Source organism: Amblyomma maculatum, chromosome 1 (assembly GCF_055883805.1).
Source record: "Amblyomma maculatum isolate TAMU_Amacu chromosome 1, ASM5588380v1, whole genome shotgun sequence".
Lineage (NCBI taxonomy): Eukaryota > Metazoa > Arthropoda > Arachnida > Ixodida > Ixodidae > Amblyomma > Amblyomma maculatum.
In genome coordinates, this window is record NC_139344.1 from 228,603,220 (window position 1) to 228,621,807 (window position 18,588).

Here is an 18,588-nt window from a genome sequence, read left to right on the forward strand (position 1 = left end):
GTGTGTGGATTGCATGGCTGGTTGTGGGATACAAGCCACGTCGAAACTGCCATGAAGCAGCCGTTTCAGCGCTATGTTCACTACAGCTCATAAAAAAAAAAAAAAAAGTAAGAAAAGTACTTTTCACCCATATTATGCCAAAGTTTTAATTTGCAGCATATTTTACTGATCTCACTGTATCAGATATGCGAAGGGCAATAATTTTGATTTGGAATCCCTTTGACCGAGTCGAAACTACGATACGTGCATGTAGGCGCGCTCTTCTCTATAGGAACAGCGTTGTCGCACGTATCTAACAACGCTGCATACTCGTGTATTTGAGGTCGCCACGTAAAGGTGTAAAACTGTTACGTAACTGTGCAGCGAAGACAAAAAAAAATTGAAAGGCGATGGGTCTCGACGAGTAACCATGTAAAAAATAATCGTCGTTTTATACAGTGCGCGCCCCATGAGAGTTCATAATATTTATAAGCTTAGGTGACGGTGATAGACCACGCCCGTGGACGACGAGTGCAGCCGCAGCGTGATTAAAACCACACACAGAAGTTGTCTGTACGTTTATTTAAAAAATATACTTGGGCACTGGGCTAAAAGGCGTCATAATACATCTGTAAAAGAAAAATATCCTTCGTACGTCCTTCGTTGGCTCCAGCATTGTGGAGGCTGCCTCGAACACGATTCGGCAATAACGTGCCGCTGGCATCGGCTCAGAGTCCGCACCTTACGGGAACAGTTCGAAACCATCGGGCAGCGGTTCGAGGCCGCACTCTCGGCGCCAGTCCTCGACGACGTACGGTTTTGCGATCTCCCTGAAGGTCTTCAGGTTGCAGCGGAATCCCTCGCAGCCAGGAATCTCCAGCCGGTACGGTTTGCGCGTGGTGTCGTTCTTGAAGAGCATCTGGATGTAGAAGTTGCCGTCAGCGTCCTCGTGGAGCTCGGTGATGACCGCTGTCGACGATGGCACCGCCAGTTGGTTGAAGACACCGAAGGCGGACGTGAACGCCGCGATAAAAACGTCGTGCTGAAATACGAAAATATTTTTAATCAGCACTTTAAGCCGGATAAAGTGAGATGCAAATACGTATGGCAGAACGTCATGGAATAAATCTTGACTTGTATACCACGGCGTGCTGCCACGCTCTCTCCTGCACAGGTATACAGACAAATTAATATACAGGTGATCACCAGAGGCTTGGTCATTCGAAATCAAAGTGCTCTACCAAGGGTTATTTTCCAGGAAGATGTAAAAAAAATACATCGAGGCATCTGATCCAGTGGAACAGCGGTGAATAAAAAGGAGAGCTCAACACATGGCGCTGTCATTACTAAGACACTTGCACAGAGTAACTCGATACGGTAGCTCGAGTTGGGGCAATTCACTAAAGAACGAACATTCCTGGCTGCAAACTGAAAACCAGACTCTCCTATGGTAGAAAAACCACGTAATCTGATAGCAGGTAGCCTGCACTGCAAAAAGGAATGTGCAGGTTGATTCTGCTTTGCAATAAAGTTTCAGTCATAGTACTAATAATACTTGTTTTTCAATTGAACGCGGAGAATAGTTTAAGTTTGCAAACCAGCTCCTTTATGGCTATGCCACCAGGCAGAACGCATGAATAAGAATTGCCAGTTTAGATTGTCTCGAGCACTGACCATCATTTGTTTGTCGTCGTTGGTCGGACCATTGTTCGATCTGCCTTTTTCCTATTTTTCAATAAATATACTTTCACTGGTAAACTTTCCTTTTCTGTTATCTTTAAACGGCTCACAAGGTCCAAAGGATGATTTTTTTCATTAAGAGTGGGCTCATCATGGGCAGATTTTAGCAGCCTTCTGAATGCAACGGCGAAAAAAAAAAAATACAACACAATAGAGTTTTATTATTGTCCTATGACCACCTGTTCCAGATAGAGAACTGAAATGACACTGCATTCAGAATTTTTATATTTTTGTTTACTTTAAAGTTCTTTTGGCATATTAACCTTATAAATATAAAAAAAAAAAAAAACAAGAAACATTTACGTACCGCTGCATACATGTACAGCTTCACGTTAGTGTTGCCGTTCACAACGTCGTCAGAGTGCCTCAGGATTTCCCGTATCACAAGACCTGCATGATTGTTATTCAATAAAGCAAAAGTAACACTCAGTGTAAATGCGCTTAACATGATCAAATGATAAGTCTATAACATCTTGCAGAGTGCCTCAGGATTTCCCGTATCACAAGACCTGCATGATTATTATTCAATAAAGCAAAAGTAACACACAGTGTAAATGCGCTTAACATGATCAAATGATAAGTCTATAACATCTTGCAACTACCAGCCACAATACCGAGGAGTGTTCGCAAACGAGATTTCCTGCATTACATCTTTCCCGCCAACCTAATTAACCCAGCTTATTGTGTCATTTGTGACATGTTTACTCTCAACATTTTGGTGCAGCTAAGTTGTAGTAGTTCTATATTTCGTAGAAATCCGCAAGCTAAGAGCACGGATGATAAGAGATGAAGTAAAGAGGAGGAAGAAAAAAATGGAGACAAGACACGCGAAGAAGAGAGAAGCTAAGCTAAGAAATAAATGAAAAGAAGAGGAAAAAGGGAAGTAGAAGGCAGAATCCAGGACTGAGATCTGGAGGAAGATAAATAACAAAAGAAAAAAGTATAGGAAAAATTATAAACAAACGAAGGAAAATGAAGCGAAAAAGAAAATTTCAGAAGCATAAAGAGAGAAAATTGACGGAAATCGTGGCTCTCGCCGAAAGATTTAACAAAGCTGTAGGCTAGTTTACCCAGTCTTGTATGTATGTGCTTGTATGTGCCATCACATTAGAGGAGAACAACAACAACTACCTTTCCAATATGAAGCCTCTGGGGTGTGTTTGAAATAAGTAAAAATAAATAAATTGCAATAGCCTCCAAAATTTGCAGGAGTAAACAAAGTGCACTAAGCTATTTTTCCCCGCAGATTTTATAAGACATAGTGGCATGCAAGATACGATCATGGCAGTGAGAAATCAGCAATGTATACGGCTTTTGTAGCGTTGGCAGTACAGCGCTGTTTTTTTTTTTTCTTTTTTTTTTTTTTTTTTTTGTAGCACAATTTTCTTAACATGTGCCATCATCCTGCTAGTAACGAGCTCTAGCTCTACTGTTCCCCTTTCACTCAGCCGTCGTGTCCACATCTGTAGATTCATAATTGATCTTGTATCAGCCGCAGTACACTTATATTCGCTTGGTTCGTGTTTCAACCCGAACAAGCCATGGTTTCCCCAAAATCTGCTGTATACCTTACCTGCGCGCAACCTGTTGTGGAGAGTACTGTTGTAGTTGAGTATGGTCGTGTACTTCGCCACCCTTGTCATATTTCCCCAAAGTGGGAGTGCCCAGTCAGGTATCTTCAGGTTGCGGTTCCTCTGTGTAAAAACAAGCATCAAACAAATAAGTGAAGTTAATGCGCATAGAATAACGGCCGTATTAGTAAATGCTTTTAGATGGGCTGCCGTCCGGGCTTGTTGAGAGATGAATTATGATAAGGGTACTTCAATTATCGTAGTACGTACGTGACATGCACGCCCTCCATGTTTGCACAACTACATCAATTCGCGCTTGAAACGCAAGAAAGTCTTTGTAACAGAACCACCTTCATAAATTATCATTTTAGGAAACATGCTACATTGCGCGAAGATAAAACTGCCTACGTTTTATTTAGAACGCATCGTAGAATGCATATATTGTGTTCGGCGGTTCGGTTTGCTCGCTGTACGCTTTGCAGTGAACATTCATGCACGCGTTTGTAAAGACCGTAGCAACGCTCAGAGAGAACTGAAAAATATTTCTCTCAGCTGCATTCGTTGCATTGTTTGCTCTAACATTCCGCTAACGCGTGGCCTTTCACGGCAATTTTCTTCTAACAATAGGCTTGGGTGGAATACATGCCACAATAGAAGAAAATTAATCCCATCGTACGCGATGATGCTAGATTAAAAAAATAAATAAAATACGCTTTCGCTACAGCCGTAACAGTATCACCATATCTCGTCATCGGAGGGTCTGGGAGCATTAGTCGATTCACACGTCAATTCCTCTGCCCTCGCTCTTCTGCCACCGACAAGAGATAGTGCTGCCAGAAAAAGTGCTGCGAAAGCGTTCTTTTTGGTCCGACTTCGCTGCATACGGTGAGGACTTGCGACTTATTCTCGCGCAATCAGAAAAGCACCCGGCCCAAAAAACGCCGTATAATAGAAATATTACCACTAAATACCTCCTCTGTGTGCAGCGTGAGCACAGCAGAGCTCAGAGGACCCTTTTCACAACCAGTCCTCGTGTTCTCGGGTCCCACCTGTCTAAATTACGTATATTTTGCCAGGAAGTTGATTAATTAGTTATTCAAGATTGATTGATTGATTGATTGATTGATTGATTGATTGATTGATTGATTGATTGATTGTAATGGACAAATTTAACCAAGCAAGGCTTTCTCACCGATCCACGGAGCATAAGCCGTGTTATTCACAAATGACGCAACATCAGTGTTCTGTGATTATAACTTACTCTGTAATGATTTCAGCAATGCAAACCTTAACGAACAACCTGGCAGATTGGTCTAGCCGGCAATAACTTGAAAGTAAACTGGTCCACAACTAAAGCATTCCCTTTCATTTTTTTGCACTAAAAATAAATCATATTGAAATATCTTCTTTGCATTATACAGTTTGAAATACCTTCTTTGCATTATACAGATGTGGCCAAAATCTGCAGAATACGTTTCTGCGAAAAAAAAAAAATATATTTTGTCGGCCACGGACAAAGCAGGTCAGCGCAAAGCATAGACGCATGAGGAGACATGCGTATTCCCTTCGCTGTAATAAAGGTTTTCTTGGATCATGAGTGGTGTGATCAGATTCTGCGCGCACAAAGTGTCCACCGCAGTGGCACTTCAAGAAAAAAATATGCCTCCACCGCGAAACGAACCACTACATCTCGATGCGCAGCCGATCGCGCAAACCACACTACTCCACACCGGCATCGTGAAAAACAGATCTTAATTTCCCTTGTATTCCGAGCCTGCCACTCTATGGCAACGTAGGGCACGCCACTGTGCCTAGGCGAGCGTGGTGGATACTGCCATCATCCCGTTTCAAAGGGGATGCTCTTATAATCCATCCATCTATCGAAGAATATAAGAGGGAGAGGGACGCGGTAGCTATTTGACGCGCGACGTCGGCGGGGGAGGAGGAAACGTGGCCGGCCACGGCCGCGCATCGACAGAGGGGCTTTAGCTTTGATAGATGGATGAATGTATAATGACTGGCTACCGAAGCAATGCAGAAATAACTTATACCTCCCGAATTAGGGGCCACCTGTGAACTCTGCCCATGACTGTACATTTATCATGGCGCATACTAAATGAGAAATCAAGGCCTTCATGTTGGGTATTTCCTTTTCTTGAATGCTATTATGCAGTGATCATGCGAAGTAAAGGTTGTATATGTAACAGAGATATATGTAGTTAAGGCTTCTTCAGTTTGGCTGCGCTACGCCAGCATAGATTAAGAGTATGAGAACATGAAAAAAAAACACCCACTTTATAATTCATTAAATATGGCTCATTTTAACTGTGGTCGTATACTTTGGCAGAACGGGAAAAACAACAAATAATTGATCCATAGTAAGCAGCAGCTGAGATAATTTATAATACTTCAGTAAAGGATACATTACAACTGTTTTGGCAGTGCTTGTGTGGGGGCTATTCTTAACCTATGCGAACTTTGGCCATTTACAGAAAAAAAAAGGGGAGGAGGAGGGGAAGCAGTTGCGTTCAGACAACGAACCTATCCAGCAAGCATCTACAGTGAAAATAAACAAAATATGCCCGACCAGAGCATTTGTTTGTATCATACTCAAGACCTACTTACAAATATTGAACTGCAGAAAAGTGCCGGTGGCAGCTGTATGAAATTAAACTGCACACTTTCACCTCAAATAAAAATAACTGCAGGTTTCACAAAGCACTTACACGAAGCTCACGATACGCCATTATTACAACACATCTATATAATATGATTTTATTTGTGCTTTTGAAACTGTTATTTCGACGACAGTCTGAGGAGGGCAGTTACTTGTGTTTCATTTGCCTTTTTTGTCCAATTCTACTAGAACGCAACCTATTAATGTTGAACTTTTTTGCGTGCACCTTTCTTTTCTGTGCCCCCCCCCCCCTTCCCGCCAAGCGCTTAAATAAAGGTTTATCAGTTATGCGTAACAAACCTCAATGGTGAGCGTGTCCAGCAGATCTCGAACGCTGACCCAGTCGGTCATCTTTTTGCCAGAAAGGTCTTGAAGAGTTCTCATCAAATTCTGGAACAAAGAGGCCCCAGGCAGCGATTAGTAATACGCGGTACATATATACTGACATGCGGCCTCGCTCATACAGTTGTCTATAAAAAAAGAATATATTCCAAATCGCAGTGAAAAGTTACGAGACCATAATTACTGATTTTCTTGTGCGGGTCAAGCACATGAAAGGAAGCTTCTCTTTTAAAGCGCATGACATATTCATCTGCGTGAACTGCAAACGGGGCCCGTGAGCTATGCTGTGTCAGTCGACTGGACAAAGTCAATCCGGAAGCCTGCACTAAGGCGACTCTTTATCTCTCCCTTTCGTCTCCCCCTCCTTGCTCCCTTCCCTCGAGGCACGGTTCGACTCTGTCCATACTGAGCGGGAGAGTTACTGCAGTACACTTAGAGCGTATTTCCTTTCCTCGTAACCAATCGTTATTCGTACAAACGAAGTAACTTCTTGATCATACTTCACGATAGCTTTTACGCGCTTAGTGACAAACGTATAACTGCCTTTCTTTGGCCTTACTTTTGCACTTTCATCATTTTAGAAAAGTGATAAGGATTCGTTTTCTAGAAGAACAAAAAGGGAATAGAAAAACTAGTCATCGGAGTAAAACTCACAGCATTGCTTCTCAGCACTTCAGCGCCTTCCGGTGAACGACGAATTCGTTCCAGCTCTTCGTCATCCTTGGGGCATACTGCGTCTTCATACAGCATCTGCGAGAAGACACAGCCACCAGGTCTAGCACTCACCAGTTATCAGAAGCCACTAACAAAAAAAAAAAAAAAATCACGTGGAAGTTTCCGAAGGCAGTAACACTAAGGAATCACGTTCAATTCAAAGCAATTACAACCAAGAAGCAGCACGTTGAGAGATCCGTCAGTGTTTCGTTCGTCATGTAGTGAGCACCACACGTTTGATTTCCTCGATGTCTTCCTGGCCAAAGAATGCAGTCGTTAATTTGGGAACAAATTTCCACTCCGGCAGCTGAAATATTTTAGGCGTTGCGATACAAATATTCTGTGTTCCCTGTGTCTTGTAATTCTGCCGACCGCAGAGCATTTATTCTTGAAGGTGCTGAGTCTATACGCATGCACAGTACGGGACAGTATTCGACTTACGCCGTCCAGGTCGACCGGCATTGTCTGTATGGGCACGGGCTGCCAGTCGACTTCGCTGTTCCACACTTTCTTGTCCCGCGGCGGGTATAGGCCGTACAGGTTGGTCTGGATGCTCTCCAAGCAGCGGTCTCGTCCTGAGCTTCTCGCCCGTATCTGACAATGCGAATGGATTGTACGCAATGCGTTCACGCATGAAGCTGAATTCTTTTTATGAACCGGTATGGTTTATGCAGAAAGGGAAACAAAAAACAAATCAAATGGACGTCCACGAAATCGTTGCACATTCTCCCCATCACTTATGCGAAGCCCCGTTTTTGCTTATCCAGTCTTTCAGTAATACTCGACCTAGGAATGCAAAAAAAAAAAAAAAAAAAAGTGAGCTCACCTCGTTAGGGTCATACGTCAAGAAGTCTTCGTACTTCGTCCTGAGGTATCGACCAAGGTTGTACTGGTCGTTTTTGCCCTTCTGCAAAAGGGAAAAGAAGTCAAACGTTTCAACTTATGACTTGTGCTCACAAATATCACTCGGCATCTCGCATTTAATCCCTGTCTCGTCGGGAATTGTGCGTGAAAATTTAGCACCGTTCGATTCTTGTGCTCTACCGATGTCTATCCCTTCCGTTAACCTTTTCGATTTTTTTTTGGCGCAAGAAAAGCATATTGTGCTTCTTCCGCGCTTTCTCTTTCTAGATATAAAGTTAATTGTTAATACGTGAAATTTATTACGCGAAACTATCTGCAGATAGCGTCGGCGTAGGACTTTTCATTCATTTACCGTGGCTCGTGACCCTTGTGAAGACAGGAATGAAGCAGATGGTAGCATATGTTTTCCCCTACTAGTCACAACAACAGGCAACGGTTCCCTCATTTCTAATTGACGTTCGCTTTGAAGGCAATGTTTACACAGCTACTTCTGCGTGCAGCACGTTTAAAAAAAAAAAAAAAAACATTCGACGCTTCATCTGAGCTTTGTGTGAAATGACTCCTTGGCAATTTCGATCGACGTTAATTTTGCATCCGCAATCAACTACCATAAAATGATGCTGCATGAATTGAAAAGAGAAGCCGTCACTACACAACACGGCGCTAGCGTTCTTGATGGCACTGTACTCCAGACCGCCCCCCCCCCCCCCCCCCCCGAAGAAAAAAAAAGAAACAAGGGATAATCACGATAATCACGTCGCCCCATGCTAATTGCTGCCAGAATTGTTTTCGCTAAGCTGGCAACTGGTGGCGAGCGTAGTAGTTTGAACTAACGTATGTCAACTACATCAGCCCTTATGGAGCCCCAGGCTGTCGAACTTCCGGAGCCCTCCATTGCGATGTCTCTCATAGCCTGAGTCGCTTTGGGACGTTAAACCCCCATAAATCAAGCCAAACCACTTATGGAGTGTGCGTATACGTACACGCATCGGCTAAAATCCTACAAGAGCCCTCTGTGAAGAAATAGGAAAAAGGAAAAAGTTGCGCAGATCGCGATGCGTTTGAACCCGTGAGATGTCCGTTTCTGCAAGGCCGCTTGTGCAAGCAAACCACGGGACGCGCCTCCGTGCAAAACCACGGCCACAGTCCCGGGCACGACTGCCGGCGCGCACCAGGGCCCGAGAAGCGGCGACGCTGAGCTGGCGTCGTATGACGCGCGATAATGGTCGCCAAGGAGTTAATGGGTGCGTGAAAAATCGTGCTTCTCCGTACGCGCCTCGGGATTCACTGAAATATAATATGCTGTAAAGTTTAAGGAGCGGGAGCCGCACCGGACAAGCGCGACGAGTGATTTATGCCTCCCGTCGCCAAACTCGCACCACATTGTCTTTCAAGGGGCTGCCATCTTTTTCCTCGCGTTTTTTTTTTTTTTTCCTTCAGTAATAGCACCACTGAAGCGCGAAAATGAGGAGAAGGGGAAGCGAAAGATTGGAGCGAAATTGCGCGCGCGAGCAGAAACAGACAAAATTGTCGCGCCGAGATGGGATCCGGTGTAGGTGCCCGCAGCGCTTGCCGAGACAGATTTATCACTGCTTCCCCTGCTCACTGAGCGACGGGTTCACGCGACGGGAGGCCGGCTGCACAAGGACGTAATGCGACCTCAAGGAGTCGCTGACCGCCGGATGAGGGGGGGGGGGGGGGGAGGGGGCAGCAGCAACTTGAAGACCCTCGACGTGCGGCGCAGGCCAGCAAAAGCTTCAGCGCCGCGTGCTTCAGCGCTAATCGCATCTTGTTCTCTTTTGACCCTGCATGACCTTGATATTTTAGTGCACTCGCGAAAATTCTTAGTAGAATGGGCTAAGTTTTGTTGCTGGTAACTTCGTATAAGTCGTCACTTTACAATTTTTTTTTTTTTTTCATTCACCACTGCGAGCTGAAAATCACAGAAGAGGTGCACTCGCACAGCTTGTTAGACTTCAAGAAAAATAGTTCACGCAGTTTCATCAGCTCTTTGAGCAATCGCTGCGAAGATTCAACTTCACATATGCGAAACTTTTTCATTTCCTACATCTGCGCGCTTTGAAGGGAAAATAAGATATCTGATCTTCACTGATATGGCTGACATTTCTATAAACGAGAAGCACTAGATATGAGGGAAGCATTGAGCATTCCTTCCAGATCTCGACACGTTTAGACGTTCGTTGCCTTCGGCAGCCGGCTGTGTTCAGCCGGATACACCTCTCATGATCCGCGGGGTAAAGATCCCAATGATCCAGCTAGATCCCACGCAGACGTACTCGAAACCGGCAGCAGGCGTCCTGTGTGCATGCACGCTATTTAATGACTGCTATGCTCCTTCTGCGGCTTCGTTTCTTTGTTTTTGTTCCTTTCTCTCTACCCTTGCGTGAGACAATGTACTTGACCTGATTTCTTAGAACTTGACCCTTCTAATTACTGCTCCCCTCTTTTCTCGTCTGTCTCTCAACTAAATAATAATAATAAAAATAATAATAATAATAATAATAATAATAATAATAATAATAATAATAATAATAATAATAATAATAATAATAATAATAATAATAATAATAAAAAAACAGCGCGAGTCACCGCAGCTCAGCCTCAAATTACGTACATGGGTTATATGTCCGAGGCCTTCCGGAAAGTCAGTGGGTGAGTTTGGGTCTTTCGGATACAGCGAGGTCGGCGTGCGGTCTCCATGACGAAACATCTGCAAGGGAATAAACCAACCGATTAATGTATTTGTAAAAAAACATACCATCTCAAATTAATGTTTCCAAGCGTACATCGTCTGACAAAAAGCACAGCGAAAATACATAGGGAATTCGTGCAGTAAAGTAGTTAACACAAACAACTGGGCTAGTTGAGGACCTGTACTGGAATGCATGCTGTGGCTGAGCAAGCAAACGGGGATGCAGGAACACGGGTCCTGTCCTTCTTACTGCATGCCCTCGCGGTTCAATATGCATTTGAATGTGTAGCCACGGCACGCGTGAACCTAAGGTGTCGTGGAAACGTCGGTAAGTTAAATACTTAATCGACTTAAGCCCTCAAATTGAGCAAAAACGGCAAGTAAAATCGCGAAAACCGTAATTCGTCCCTCATGGCCAGCTTTAGAAATACGTCTGATCGGAACGAGCCTATCCATTCGAATCTCTCTCCGCTTACTGCGTAGCGGGTACTAAAGTAATACTTTAAATGTAGGAATATGCAATCTGAATTGTAAAGGAAGTCCACTGAACCGGGCATCCTGTCCCCACAGTGACCGAAGTGATGGGATGGTTTAAAGAACGCGCCACCACGGCAGAGGTTGCGACCACCTCGCGGGAAGCGTTCGGGTCGTGGAAGCCGCGGAACCTAGCGGCCGCGACAGGGGTGCCTCAAAGGAGCCATGAGCGGCGACTAGACGGCACCCTTTTCAGCGCGCGTGATGAACGAGCTGCCGGCCGCTGAATGCAGGCGCAAACGCTGCTCGTATTTCACGCGCCGTTGCCGCCGCCGATGCGGGCGTAGAAGGCGCGCAGTCGTGCATTGAGGCCGCTGCCTGGCGGCACCGACGCCACGACACGGGCGGCGGACGCGCGACGCTTCCTTCGAAGTGTGCGCGAACTGATTGGGCCTAAAAAGCTTTACGAACCATCGACAACCGCCGTTGCACGCCTGCATGCAACGTCCAATAGGTGTCCGCAAACTCAGACGACGCGACTTCGACTCCACCGCCGCAGGTACAAAACGAACTGCTGTGCACACAATATCAGCAGTTAAATATCCAGAGACCCCTCAGTCCCTCTGTCTAATTAGTATGAGCCTAGTAAATGACAATAAACGAAACAATACAACGTTTCCAGGCGCAAGAGGACTGTGTTTCCTATCACTGATACGCTCGGCAACAAAGGAGCATTTTATGGGAAACTCGTACTAGATTTGGCTAGTCATGTCTCCGCAATGGACTCACCCTTGACGAATTACTTTTCACAGATGCAGGAAGGCAAAGACTTATGTGAAAATACGAAGACGAAATCACAGTAAATCACATTTCATTCCCGCGAACAAAACTCATAAAACAAAGGGTAAAATCTGTTTTACAATGGCAACAACCCTTTTCAAATGTTGCCCTTAGGTGAAAAGTGACGTATTGATTATTTCACGACTATATTAAGCTTTAAACAAGCAGGTGCCTGAAACGAAGCGTAAATTTGAAAAAGGCTTAATCAATTAAGCACAACGAAAGGACATTTTAGGCGGGGTGGCGCAGTGGTTAGGGCGCTCGACTACTGTGCCCAAGGATGCGGGATCGAATCCCGGCTTCGGCGGCCGCTTTTCGGTGCAGGCGAAAAGCAAGGCGCCCGTGTGCTGTGCGATGTCAGCACACGTCAAAAAACTCCAGGTGGTTGAAATTTCTGGAGCCCTCCACTACGGCATATCTCATAGCCTGAGTCACTTTGGGACATCAAAACAACATAAACCAAACGAAAAGGCATTTGAACCCTGCGCTTGGCGCATGGCAGCCTTACCCGCTTACCCTTAACAGCTGAACTACAGCACGCCAGGTCAACTAACTATAGTGAGGCCAAAGGGTTCCTGTCATCGCAAACATTACAAGCTCTCAGGTCAGCCCAGATTTACTTTGCTATACAGTTTATTAAATGTTCCCACACGCGGATAAAAAAAGTCAGCAAGTGTTACGCGACGCGGAACCAGTGTCTAGTGCACTCCTACATAGACCGAGCTGTTTACCAGCCGCATGCAATGCTCCTTCACCGCAGTGATATTTGTTCGCACTCTATTTGTGCATACAGCGTACGAACAAGGTGCGAAAAGCAGGCTGCTCTTTGCTCGCCATACGCAACCTACTTTCCTCCTCCCCAGATTTCTTCCAGAGCGTTTACGGCTATTATCTCACTCTTGTGTGGAAAGCAATTTCTCTCAATATATTTAGGAGAAAAGGCTTCCGCCTATATGACACACTTTTGAATTTTCCTGATCGGTTAAAAACTGGATGCCGTAAAAATTTACAGAAACCTGGTTTTACTTTTCTATACTCGAAATGGTTCCTTACTTACGTGGAAAAACTCAGTTTTGGCTTCATCCGGCAGTAATGAGACACGACAGAATGTTTTTTATATGTTTTACGTACTTAGCCCAAAATGTCCCATATTTACCCCTTTTTTATGAAATGCAACACCATTTGTAGGCGATACAAAATGCATCTTCAGCTCCCTGTGTCAGGTGCTAATTGGTAAAACTGGTCGAACTCAAATAAATAGAATAATACAAGTAGTGCAAATAAATCCGAAGCTGAAAAAAGTGCGGTTCATTCAGCCTTGAATTCAACATTTTGTTATTATAAAGAGTAATACGAAATACGGTTTACTATGCAGCTAACATGACTGGAGTTAGACTCAAAAATATTTCTCAGAGTCATTTTTATATTAGGCAAGAAAAAAATTTCGAAATTGAATGCCTTCCCCACCGGTTATTGCTGACCCGTTATAGCCTTGCACTAAGTAACACGGTGGCGACGCTGCTGAAAATCCTAATCTTCCGTGTACTAACACGTTCAGACGTTCACGCTGCGACGCTTTGATCGTATCCGGTCCCAAAGCTCATCACGTGCTATGTTTGCACGAGCAGCGGCACGCGTGATGCTAAATGACTCGAGCATCCATGGTAGCGCTTAGTCTTGTGACCACTGCGTTCGACCTTCTCTTGTTTCCTACCATCTCTCGTCTGGAGCCGGCAGACATTATTCTCCGACTTCCAGAGATGTCTAACAGCAGACGAAAAACAAAATTGCGCTATGCTACAGGTTCAGGCATAGTCATATACTAATATCGTTCCGTAAATATGAAATAGATATTGTGCTGAACATTATGACTCGATAGATCATCTTCCAAAACGTTTATTGTATTCTTTGCATTTTTTTTTTAAATTGACCTTGTCATGCAGTGTTCAAGCTGACGGCTACAAATATGCACAGAAGTAGCAAAACGGCTAGTATACTGCGACGACTTTCAAAGCATGCAAACTAATTTATTTCAGTGTTTAAAGTGCGCTGCTTCAGAGCTACCTCGCGGTGTTCCCGCGGAGCTTTGGAGACAACATGGCTTCCATTTACTGCGCCATGTTTACTGAGCTTATGTGATTATACCGACACTCCATTTGTCACGTCTAAATCCATGGATTTTTATTTTTTCTGTCAGTTCTCACACGCTTTATTGCTGAAAGCCCGCAGATTGTACTCATCTGTCAAACAAGTAGTGCAAGACCATGGCAATTAAGCGGCATGTAGGAAAATTAATTTCTAGCTGTGTATTATACAAGACGAAAAATGCGACCAGATCTCTTGCAAAAATGCGCGATTACGGGGTGCCTCTACTCGATCGTGTTGAACCCCACCGAAGGGCAAGGCCGACAGCATACACGAACATTGAAATCAAATCTTCAGTTAACCAGGAAGAAAGCACCTCGCTTCTGCAGCAGCAATTTTTCACTTGAAAAGCCCAAAACTCTCGACGTTTGCTTCTTGGAACTAATGTGGGTGTGTAGGTAGTGTTATTACGCGACAGCAGTCAACTACGACTTTTTCTGGCTTGAAATAAAACTTGCTCTGGTAGATATCGCGCAGGACCGTTACAATCATAATATATATGTCATCTGTAGCATTTTGCTTTTTTTTTCACCTTCACAGTATCAAATTCATGGCTGAATTCGCAGCAAATAGCACTTTTTCTCTTATTTTTTTTTGTTTCAACTTCCATAATTTTTTTTTTTCATTTACAAAATTTGTTCTATGGAGTTCAAACATTTTTGACAAAGAGTAGCGGTCCCAGGCAGCTGACAAAGCGTTTCACATAATTCACAAACGTCGCGTGCATCTTGGGCGAAAATTGCAGAACTGGTTCATTTTAGGCTAAACTATAGGACCTAAATATTGATAAATCATTTTGCTGCTGGGGCTTTACGTAGCTGATACTAAAGTGCACTGCTTCTGCAATGGTTGGAAAATTTTTCGAGCGTAGAAATAAAGAGAACATGTTTTCTTTTCTAAATTTGTAAGGAACCCCCTAGTCACTCCTCCGAAAATTTCATAGTAATGCCGCATTACCGGTAATTGTTTTTCCCCCAGAAATACTGAAGGATATTACTGGCGACTGTGCCAATAAATTTCATTAATTTTCTGAAAAAAAAAAAGAAAAGGAGAGAATTGAACGCAAAGACCGGTTCATTTGGCGTGCAGTTATCCAACTGCTAAGAACACTGTAAATTTTTCTGAGCAGCAAAAGAAAATATCACTTTACAGACCACGATTACCTGTTCCTAACCTAGTTAAATAAACACGGAACAAAACGAACACTGAAAGGGAGAGCCTCAGTCTGCTATAGCCAACGTTTCGGCAAGCGTCTCTTTGTCGGAAATGTCTAATGGACAGAGGCTCCCCCTCAACCCTTCATTTTGTTTGGTCGTGTCAAGAATTCCATCTTACGGTCTTGTCTCTGCTAAGCATACCTAAACAAATAAGGATAGTTTTCAAAATTCACGCGATGTAAGGATAACAGTGTAAGCGAAATTCGCGGTTAAAGTGTGGAAAAGCAGGTGAAACGAATATAATGTATTGAAAACTGCACAGCTAGTAACAGTAAAAAAACAATGTCATAGACCGCCAAGTACCTTGAAAGGAACAGACAGGCGACGGAATACATAGCATTGAAAAGTGTGCCCAGTATTGAAGCCAGAACAAAAATGTCAAAAAATGAGGTGGCCTTGCACCAAGCAGTGCTATTCTAATTACTCTCCGTTCTTTGTGACCATTAATAACTCCAAGAAATGTGAGGCGAGACAGCGAATGTTCCTGAGAGCGGCGGATAAAGGAGGGGAGAAAGGGTTTATCCAATTCATGTAAAACTCGCGATTGCTTTCGCGGTTCAGGTCATGGCACGTAAGAATCCACAAGGACTTTTCTGCATGCATCAGCCGGAACATTCTGAAACCACTTTAAAAATTCTATAATAAATCGCGAAACCACACTGGGACACGATAATCGCTGAGTCTCATCTTATTTCAATTACGGCCGCGCTTCACCGGGATAATGGACCCGAACAAATGGCGACCCTGGGCCACCAAAAAAGGGAACTTGGACTGGCTTCGAAATTATTTAGGTCACATCAGCTTATGAATGAGCCTTGTTTGATTGCATACAATCCTATTCATTTGTATCATTTGGCCCCTAAGAAATTTGGGAAACTTCACAACCATTTTTATATTGTACATTCTGTTTTCTTTTCTGGCCTGAACCCATCCGCTTTCTATCTTTCGACATATTTGACTTGTTAACAAATATTTGTAATAGAAATATATTTATAACTCCCAGTACAAGTGTTTCGTGCCATGCTTGTGCGCATTTTTCTTTTCGCACTTTTTAACGAAATGCGTGGGCATCCAGGTGTGTCAGATTGTGTATGCACAGACAAAAAATAAAAACCAACAATCGTTGCGTTTAAAATTACCTATGGCGTTGATATTCTACACATAAACATCTGTCTTCAACAGCATTAACTGGAGGAGAAAAAAAATATTCTTTTCAGTTCAATTAAAAAACTCAGGGATATGGGCCTCGCCCAGCTTGACAGGCTGTACCCATCACAGCGTAGAGGAACCACGGGATACCGAAGCACAAAGGACATCTGCGTGACGGGATGAATAATGCAACAGTACAGAAACACCACACCCACTTGTGCATACAGCTCTACGTAGCAACCAAATCCTGCAAACTCAGGACGTATTCGTACCACGCAAGCCGCTACGAGTCACAAATTCAAAACTCCCGCGCTTTCCTCGATGATCACACTGATATTTTGGCGTCACCAAGCCGCCAATAAATGTAGTACTACCTTTAAAACAAAAATTAAGAAGCGCGAAAATAAAGATGCGGGGATTGCACAACAACCTTCCCGACATCTTAGGGATCATACACTCTCCGGCGGCTGAACTATCTTATCATCGATGTTGTAACTCCCGAAAAAGCATTATGCGGCTGATTTGGACGCTTTACGCGCAATATTTCTCGTTAGTCGTTGAGCTAAAGTAGCTCCACTTGACTAAATCACTCAACAGCCAGCCGCTGGCGAGAGCTCGGCGGGCGTTTCTGAATGCGCGACATTGGCGGCGGCCAGGCTACTTGGAACACAGCACGCTATGCATTTACGTCGGAGCGCGAAAACGGCCACGACAGGCGACAAAGCGTGCCGCGCCGAGCATTGGCAGGCCGAAGAAGAAGATTAACGGGCCGCGCTGATCGGCTACTCACGACGTGTAGCTGGCGTAGGCTGCTCGGCTCGCTGCACTGCTGTATGCTGCGCGCAGCCGCGCCGACCGCCAAAACCAGGAGGCACGCGAGCTTCATGGCTCGAGGGCAGAGAGGTTCTAAGCGGCCGGCCACGCGGTCTCTGTTTTTGAGGGACTGGCACTCAAGGACGGCGCGGTGCGAGCTTACGGCCGCCGCTGCGCGTGCACAAGTGGCCGGTCACGCTGGACCAATCAGCGCGGCCAGGTCCCACGCACGGCCCGCTGGTTGGCACTGGCCCATCCCGATAGCGTCGCCAGAGGTCTACGGACACCCCGCGCGGCCAAAGCCCGCACCGCGCCAGTTGTGTAACAAGTACAGTGCGAAATCCGAGGAGGGGCTCAACAAAGCGGACGTCCTCCTATCTTGTCCTCGCCTCGGCGCGTGACGACGCGACAGGCGAGACGCTCTCCTATTCCGATACATGCTGACGCCAGGCGAGCGAACAGTGTAGCGCGGAGCTATGCTTCTGGACATGTGAGCAGCGTCAACGCAATAGCGTATAGGTAGTCGAGCTTCAGTACCCCGATAGCTATGTCACGTCGCTCGAGCAGCTGGAAAAAGTGCTGTGTTGCGGCACTCATTTGGTCTGACAGCTTCGGGGCTCTCTCGCGATATGTTCAAAATCCGTGACCCAGAAGGCCACTCACCTGAGAGCTCTTTTTACCCGAGTACAAACACGTTGGACAAGTGTCTGACTCTGCAAGTCTCGCTGAAACTACACACGCCCGTCCACTTAAAGCTCAGGCTCGCATCCTCAAATCAAGTCAGAAACACAAAGCTAATTGCAAGTAAACTTTGTTTTGATTTGTTAGGTTTAACGTCCCAAAGCGACTAAGGTTGAGAAACACCGTAGTGGAGAGCTCCGGAAATTTCGACCATAGTTCTTTAACGTTTTTCGCCTTCATCGAAAAGCGGAAGCCGAGGCCGGTATTCGATACTGCATCTTTGGGCACAGAAGTCGAGCGCCATAAACACTGTGCCAACCCGGCGGAGCGAGCTTCGTTTTGGATTAGCCGGCACACATAAAAGAGTCAGTAACGATGGCCGACGAGACGACTGTCAAGACATTTGCCAATCACCATTCAGTATCCCTTGCCAAAAGCATCGCGAATTCAAGTTTCTTTTGCCAAGATGTGCTTCTATATGCCTAAAACTAATCATGAACGCATCAAGTGCTTGAATTCGTAGCTTGTTGCTTTTCAGTATTGAACCTGTATATTAGCATCTCAAAAGAGGCCACAGAAAACTTACACCGAAGTAGATCCAACTTGCAAGGCCGACAGTCTTAAAATACGCAAGAGCAACTAAGACAGCGATCCCACAATGGATCACGG

General features: G+C 44.8%; 1 protein-coding gene across 1 annotated transcript; it reads right to left on the reverse strand.

Annotated features, from left to right (window-relative positions):
- Positions 1-542: 542 nt before the first annotated feature.
- Positions 543-17,366, reverse strand: Acph-1 (Acid phosphatase 1). Its single transcript, XM_084586961.1, has 9 exons — positions 17,216-17,366; positions 10,523-10,618; positions 7,850-7,930; positions 7,465-7,617; positions 6,964-7,059; positions 6,268-6,357; positions 3,293-3,413; positions 2,027-2,109; positions 543-1,021 (listed from the first exon to the last, which is right to left on the reverse strand). The coding sequence occupies exons 1-9, from the start codon at positions 17,309-17,311 to the stop codon at positions 722-724; spliced, it is 1,116 nt and encodes a 371-aa protein (XP_084443087.1). The 5' UTR covers positions 17,312-17,366; the 3' UTR covers positions 543-721.
- Between the last annotated feature and the right edge of the window lie 1,222 nt (positions 17,367-18,588).

Excerpts from the sequence above, each read along its gene's own strand:
- Acph-1 (XM_084586961.1), bottom strand. The coding sequence starts at position 17,311 with ATGAAGCTCGCGTGCCTCCTGGTTTTGGCGGTCGGCGCGGCTGCGCGC. Across the intron at positions 6,358-6,963 it reads AAGTGCTGAGAAGCAATGCT|AATTTGATGAGAACTCTTCA; the intron begins GTGAGTTTTACT and ends TCTTTGTTCCAG. Across the intron at positions 3,414-6,267 it reads TGGACACGCTCACCATTGAG|AGGAACCGCAACCTGAAGAT; the intron begins GTTTGTTACGCA and ends GTTTTTACACAG.